The sequence below is a fragment of the Pteropus alecto genome, unplaced genomic scaffold (assembly GCF_000325575.1).
Source record: "Pteropus alecto unplaced genomic scaffold, ASM32557v1 scaffold45, whole genome shotgun sequence".
Lineage (NCBI taxonomy): Eukaryota > Metazoa > Chordata > Mammalia > Chiroptera > Pteropodidae > Pteropus > Pteropus alecto.
This window is the reverse complement of record NW_006442491.1, coordinates 21,920,079-21,927,741: the sequence shown is the minus strand read 5'-3', so window position 1 is coordinate 21,927,741 and position 7,663 is coordinate 21,920,079. Positions and strand designations below refer to the sequence as shown.

Here is a 7,663-nt window from a genome sequence, read left to right as displayed (position 1 = left end):
TGAAGGGGGAGAGGGAAGAGAAGAGCAGGAGGCACAGAGGGAAAGGAAGGAGCAGACGATGAGGGCGTCCTAAGGATAGTAAGCCTGAGGGCTAAGGGCCCAGAGGAGGAAATGGAAAGAAAAGCAGATGGCAAAAGATAGTAAGATAACTGAAGCAATTCCAAACTAGGGCCCTAAAGCTTGAAATACTCAACCAAACAGAGAGCTCTGGAAAGTGAACAGCTCAGAGCTTCCTGACATGGGATGAAGGTAAAACATATATAACATAAAATTTATCATTTTAACCATTTTTAAGTGTATGTGGCATTAGGTGATTTGGCCACAGACTGGCCAAAAGGGACAAAAAGGCCAAAGCTAAGACAGTCTTCGGCCACTTGGAGTCAGATAGTACCTGGCATCAAGAGTGCTTTCGTGGGCAGATACAAACCCTCTAGAAAGCTGATCATATCATAATCAACAGGGGCAGAGCTGGAAGAGAGACTTCATATAAGCTCTGATTCAGATTCTTCAATTTCCAATGAGGAAATTAAGGCTCAGAAGAGGGCACAACAACAAAGGCAGTTAGTAGCACAAAATATAATAAGAATGATAAAGTCTCTCTCACCAATGACTATAAGTGTCTTGAGAACTAGGATGCACCACAACTGAATCAAATACAACCAAGTTGAAAAATTTCAAAATAACTTCCTTCATGTGGGTCTGGCTAAAATACATCACTCATTTTTAAAAAGTTTAAATTGAGAATTAACAAGAATAACAGAAAAGATAAACTATCTAAGAATAAAACAAGCAAGATCCTATGAAGAAAAATTTTAAATACTATTTGAAGGACACAGAGACTTAAGTCAATGGTAAGGTATACCTTAGTCTTGGATAGCAAGTCATTATCATAAGGATGTCATTTCTCCCTGGGTAAATTTATAAAAATAATGCAATGCTAATAAAATGATAAATGAATAGCTCTGGAACTAGATAAAAGCTATTTTTAAAGATTTTAAAATTAATAGCCAGGAAATCTGGAAGAAAAAAAAAAAAGAACAAAAGGGGGTACTATCAAGTATTTAAAAATTATAAAGATACAGAATTAAAATAGAATTGTATAAGCAAATATATAGACAGATGGATCAATGGAAAAAAAGAGAATCCAGAAAGAGATCCAAATACATGCAGAAATACAGTAAGTAAAGGTAGAAATAAGAGTAAACAAAGGTGGCATTTCAATAGTGGGGCATAGTGTTGGGATAACTTGTTAGCCACAGCCCTCATTTTATTATACCAGCATAAATACCAAATGGATCAAATATTTTAATGATTTTTAAAAAATAAATGAAACCTCAAAAGTACCAGAAAAAAACATGAGAACATTTTTTATTAACTTTTCTATAAACTTGTATAAACTTCCAATGAGGAAGTAACTATTAGTCCAATCTCAGAAGCCGCTAAAGTTTAATATATTTGACCTCATAAAAACAAAAAATCTGTAAGACAAAGTACAAATATTTCTAACTGTTCTCATGGCCTATACAAAAAAGTATCTACAAAAAGCCTATACAAATCAAAAATAAAATCATCAACTATTATTCAACAGAAAAATGGATAAAGGACATGAACAGATGGGTCAAAAAAACAAAAACTAATTCTTAAATAAAAAGATGTTCGCAAATCAACCATTAAAAGAACAAATTAATGTAAAGTAACCTGAATTAATATAAATTAATGTGAAATAAAACCAGACTAATAATATGCATACATAGTATTTCTAGGTTTGGGGATTATGCATAAACATCGATCAATCAATTCTTTATAACCTTATAGACTGTCTGAAATTTTTATAATAAACATTTATTACTTTCATCATAAAAGTGTTATTCTCATGAAAAACTGTCTATAGAGCATAATTTTCATTTACATATGCATGTGTATATGTGTATTCCAAGATATTCACAGTGGTTATCCCTGGGAAAAAATAATCTGGGTAATATTTGTTTTCTCTGAGATTTTCTGTGTTTTCCAAATGTAGCAATTATAAATTTTTTTTAAATTTATTTAAAAATAAATTACAAAAGACTATACTAAAAAAGAAAGACTATACTAATAGACTATTTTTTCCACTCCTCTGAAAAACAAAGATAAAAAGTTTGATACTGCCCTATAACAAGGGTGCTGCCAAGACTGTTCTTTGGTACTACCTCCAGAGAGGGTTTATACAGTATTGTTATGACAAATAGCAATATTTGTCAAAATTATAAATGCATATGCTCTTTAACCCAGGAATTCCACTCCCAAAATGCGGTCCGAAAGGTGTACTTACACAAAAATATTCATTACATCACTGTTAAGATTAAAAACAATCTACATGTCCCTCAATAGGGGAAGGACTAACTAAATGATCATCCATCCATTCATTATGCAGCCATAAAAAAGAATGGGGAAGCTTTTTTAAGTTTGAAAATGGAATGGTCTTTAACATATATATTGTTATATGAAAAAAAGATACTGAAAATATTACATATAAAATAACATTTGTTTTTAAGAAAAAGATGGTTGCAGGGCAATGTGAATGTACTCAATGCCAATTCACTTAAAGCCACGTACACTTAAAAGTGATTAAAATGGTAAATTTTATGTTATATACATTTTACCACCCAAAAAAAAAAAAAAAAAGAATGGAGAGAAGGTATTTGTTATTGCTTACCTAGCCACAATGTTTTGGGAATGATATACAAGAAGGTGATAAGGGCTGCCTCCAGGAAAGGTAGTTAGGGGGCACAGGTGCGGTAAGAAGTTTCTCTGCATACCTCTGTATACCTTTTAAACGCTGAGCTATGTGAATGCATTATCTAGCAACAAACAATATAAATTTTAAAACAAATAAAAATTTTTAAATGGGCTTCTTGCTAAAATTGCTACACAGTTTTTACTGGGGTTTGGCATCTAAAACATATTTGTTGCTCTAGGGCAAAGGTCAGCAACCTACAGCCCACAGGTCAAATTCAGCTAGAGTCCTGGTTTTTTTGTAACTAATGTATTATATGAACACACTCACTCATGCTCATTCATTTTACATATTGCCTATGGCTGCTTGGGACAGAGCAAAGTAGTTACAACAGAGACCCAAGGCCCTCAAGACCTAAAATATTTATTATCTGGTCTTTTAAGAAAAAGTTTGCCAAAATCTGCCCTAGAGCAATTAAAATTAATGTATGCATCTTCTAGAAAACAAACTAAAAATATTCTAGGGTTATGCAAATTATCAATGTAAGTTGAAAATCTATTTTAAGAAAAAATTACTTGAACCTTCCTAGATGATGAATACATTTAAAACTAGAATAAATTTTTAAAGTTTTAAATGTATTAACTCCCTCTAAATTTATGCCTTTTGCTAAAAGTTACCAAGTAGTCACTGCTCAGGGAAAAGTGAGAAACTGTCCCTGTATAACACGAAACCAGCTGGAAGCAAGTAGACAGTAGAAAAATTTTCTACAGCAAAACCCAAGGTGTTCTGAAGTGAGCTCACCATCACCACAACGCCAAAAAGGAAGCCACAGTGTTGAGCTGAGCTGAGCTGAGGGGAAGGCCATGTGGAGCCTGAGGAGCAGGAGATAGATAGAAGTCAATGCCTGACTCTGTCATGCAATAGTTGGTGTGGCCTCAATAGTTCCAAACTTAGTTTCTTCATATAGCACAGAATGGAACATCAAGCTCTACCTCACAAACACCTCATGATCCTTGCTAATTACAGAGAGTCAGTGGAGAAAGGACCAGAGTAGATCGGCATGGGGTCTCACACTGATTAGCCGAAAAAGCCTTGGCAGAGGGCCCTTCATGACTCAGCCACTAAAGATCACTATAGACAGACGGCTAAATCAGGCTCCCAAGGCCTGGAAGAGAAGACACGCCCAGAGAAGCAGGATGAAAACTAACACTCTTCAATACACTTTTAAAAACCAAACTTAAATAAAAATGCATATTCATGTATGTTCCAGGCTTAATGTTAAGACAACAGGGTCCACCAGTACACACAATTCTGCACTGCTAGGCTAGCTAAGTGTTATGCTATCCTTGAAACAAAGCTTTTCTTTCCATCTCTGATTAATCAAAGTGACTACACAGCATGCTGTTTAGGAAAAGTCACCCATACAAAAGCCGTGTGCTTTAGGCTTATCTCACAAAAAGAGAAAAAGAACTGAGTGGCTGAAATGCTCCAAGTTGGCCACTGTCACTCATAACCCTGACTGCATATCAGACTTCATGGGACTAGGCCCACCATTCACATTTCTGAACTTAGAAGTGAAGATTATCTATTTTGAACTTTCAAAACTACTGCTTTTACCAGTTGAAAAAGTTTGAAAACCACTGATCTAAAGCATACTTAAGGTCATAAATGTCAGGTAATATTTGAGACCATTCATGTACCCTGAATTCTCAGAGGTTACTTCACAGGCTATTCAAAAGGAAAGAAATTCCCAAAGAATCTTAACTAATGTAGCCATGACTTACTTAAAAAACTCAGGTTCCCTGAACAGCCAGGCAGCTGCCGAGACACGCACGCTATTTATGACAGCCCTTAGAGTCAGCCAGATGGGAGCCACCTCCACCAGAGCTGTGATTAAGAGCAGGAGAAGGGCTAGAGGCAAGCAGGTCCTGGCCAGTGGTCTCCCCAAGGCAAGCAGGGAGGCCACTCCACAGGCACATCCCAGAGATGGAAATGATAGATACAAATGTCAGAAAAATAAAGAACAAGAAACAGACAAGTTATAAAACTGGCCTCCATTTCTTTAGGCCATAAAGAAAATTTACTTCAGAGAGAAGGTATGGGCCCATAGGAAGATTAAACTGCCACTCCAGAGACCTGGGGCCCTGCTGTTCACCTCCTCACTGTGTGACCACAGGCAAGGCCCTTCCCATTTGGGGGTCCCAGCTGCTCCAAGCAAAGCATGAGAGGTTTAGACTCAATGATCCCTCAAGTCCTCTCATCTTCTGTTAATACGCTATTTACACCAGCCTGAGATTCAGAGGAAGCTGAACCAAAAAGCAAACCTCAATCTGCTGCTGATAATGCTTCCTATCTGGGGCTTCTGACGTGACTTACTTTTGCTCACCTCAAACAGTAGTCCCTCAAAACTCCCTCCAAAGACCAGCTTGCACTTCTCTATACCTGTCTCCTGGAAGTGCTACCTACCTGAATCATGAAGTCATTTTCCTCCTGAACCTCACAGATGCAGCGGACCACTTCAAAGTCATAGCGGTCATCCCCATCGAGTTCCTCATCAGGGTTGGTGGTCACATCGACATCTTGGCCATACTCCTCATCGCTCCAAAGAAAGCTCTCAGAAGAGGACTCACTCAAATTATCCTCTTCTGAGAGAAAAGGGAAAACAATAGCCACTATTTTAAATTATATTATAAAATTTTTAAAATCCTAGATCGTCAGCAGTGGAAATGACCCTACAGATTCAGTCTATGAACTTTCACAAAGCTGGGAAATGGGGACTCCAATCTGTTCCTTGGGTCTGTCATCTAGTAACAGCCCAAATGATGAATGCCGCCTAGCAGCGAACTAAACTCCATTTCTTTATTTTACCGAAAAGCTCAAGGTAAGTGGCTGCTCAAGGTCACAATGAAGCTGCAACTCCCCCATGAACTCATCATCCCTAATGACTCAAACGTGTTCCTCGACTTCACCCCATCTAGCCAGGACCTGGCTTACAGTCAAGTCTGTATCCAGAGCCACCTTTAAAACTCTGTAGAAGGTGAAGGAATGAGGAAAGGCAGGAATAACCAGCACCAGAATCACTAGGTCTTGGGGTCTGATTATAGTTACAGCTAACCTTTACTAATCACTTATTCTGTACCAGACACTGTTCTAAGTACTTTCTACATATTTAACTCCTTTTAAACTCATAATCACCCTACAAGTTGCTGGAGAAGGGGAAGCTTCGAGGTTGACTCACATTTCCCTGAGCAACCAGGTTAGATGCAAAAGCCATCACACAAGAAATGGAGGAATGGGAGGGTAGGTGTGCAAGGGGATGGGGAATAATGGATTTGGTTATAGACACACTGGCTTAGAGGTACCTAAGAGACAGTCAACCAAGAGCAAAGTTGGAAAGAAGGCAAGTTAAGGGAAGGTACAGATAATGGCCTTTGTTTTATTTGATGTACTTCTTATTTTAAATAATATAACAGATTATACTTGTGGAGGGCCTGGAGAGTAGACTATAATAGCAACATAAATCCAGCCTTCTCAGATTGTAATGCCACACAAATGATCAAGCCAGCAGAGAGCCTCCTTACCAGATACTTTCACTTTCCCTTTGTGGTTTCCAGATTCTGAGCCATGGAGCTGTGGGCTCATGTGGACCCCGGGCTTGTGTGAGGACCCGCACCTGGTGACAGCAAATGCCTTGGGTGGAGAAGGTTCCTGGGAGGCATCACTGATCTCCTCACTGCACGGGCATTCTGGAAGAACAAGATCAGGGAGGAATTAGCACCCCCAGACAGCATCAGGGCATTCCAGAATCGATCCCAGCCAACCAACAGCTCCACTGTTCAAATAGGTCAAAGGCTCAGGAGCAATTCAAGTAGAAAGGGGTGTGGAGGAGAGATTCAGACATTAATTCTTCCGGCTATTTCTGAGAACCAGAAGCTTCAAAACCAAAAGCTTCCTCCTTATCATCTTTCCTCCCCCTTTTCTGATAATATTGTTTTTCTCAGCCAGAAGGTACACTGAGAAAAAAACATGGCGTCCCTTTAGCTCCCAAGGTTTGGACACTGATTTTCTTAAAAACCAACATTTTTGTGAGGGCTAGATATACATTTTTCAAGAAGCGAATTTTTTCCTGAAAGGGTTCAAACACATGTGTTTGAGTTTGAGTTGAAGGACAAATACAGTCCTTCATCTGCATATCCTCTGTTACTATGGTACTCTCGTATGCGCTGTCCTGTGACAGGGCACACTGGCCAATGCAGCGCAAGGGAGGGCTTTCCTAAATGCCAGTGTGACCTTGTAACTCCCAGGGTGAATGGGCTCCTCCCCTGCCAGGGCCCATCCCAGGCTGAGCCCACAAATTCCAGCAAAGGCCTGTTGGCTCTTCCTCTCCTCAGTTCAGGTTCAGAGGTCAGCACTGGGGAGAAAGCAACCCCCTGGCCCACTCATGGTCAGGAAACCAAGTAAACACCCCACAGGAAAAATTACCAGGTTTGGTTTTCTTTTTCTTTTTCTTTTTCTTCTTTGGCTTCACTCTCACAAACTCTTTGAATTTCTTCTCTTTATTCTTTTCCTTGTCTTTTGCAGCTAGAATTAAATACAAATGTAAGTACTGGCATTCTAACGTTTTGTTTTCAACTCTGGGTGTTTACTCTTAACTAAGTAGGCATGTCCAATGTGAAGAACTAAAACTGGCGGTGGAAGAGTTTCCGGTCTATTCTCCCTGGGATGTCACCTTCTGTCCCCCTCAGGGTTCTGAAGCCCCAGCTCCATCACTTAGCCTTTAAACCTGGAGTCGGCAAACTGTGGCCCTCTGCCTGTTACTATAAATCAGTTTTATTGAAACACATCATGCTCATTTGTTACATGTTGACTATGGCTGTTTTCATGCTTCAACCACAGAGCTGAGTAGTACAGACAGAGACCTGGTCCTCAAAGCTGAAAAATTTATGG

At 39.0% G+C, this 7,663-nt stretch overlaps 1 protein-coding gene across 5 annotated transcripts in view; it reads right to left on the bottom strand.

The window, feature by feature from the left end:
* The window catches only part of PHF20 (PHD finger protein 20), a 105,607-nt gene that overhangs the window by 18,336 nt on the left and 79,608 nt on the right, over positions 1 to 7,663 (bottom strand). For 3 of the 5 annotated variants that reach the window (XM_006921766.3, XM_025039992.1, XM_025039989.1), the window contains 3 exons: positions 7,199 to 7,297; positions 6,298 to 6,462; positions 5,183 to 5,361 (listed from right to left, as the gene is read on the bottom strand). In XM_006921766.3, the coding sequence (XP_006921828.1) occupies positions 5,183 to 5,361; positions 6,298 to 6,462; positions 7,199 to 7,297 (443 nt within the window). The remainder of the gene's footprint in view (positions 1 to 5,182; positions 5,362 to 6,297; positions 6,463 to 7,198; positions 7,298 to 7,663) is intronic. The other 2 variants (XM_025039990.1, XM_025039991.1) reach the window with 2 other exon arrangements.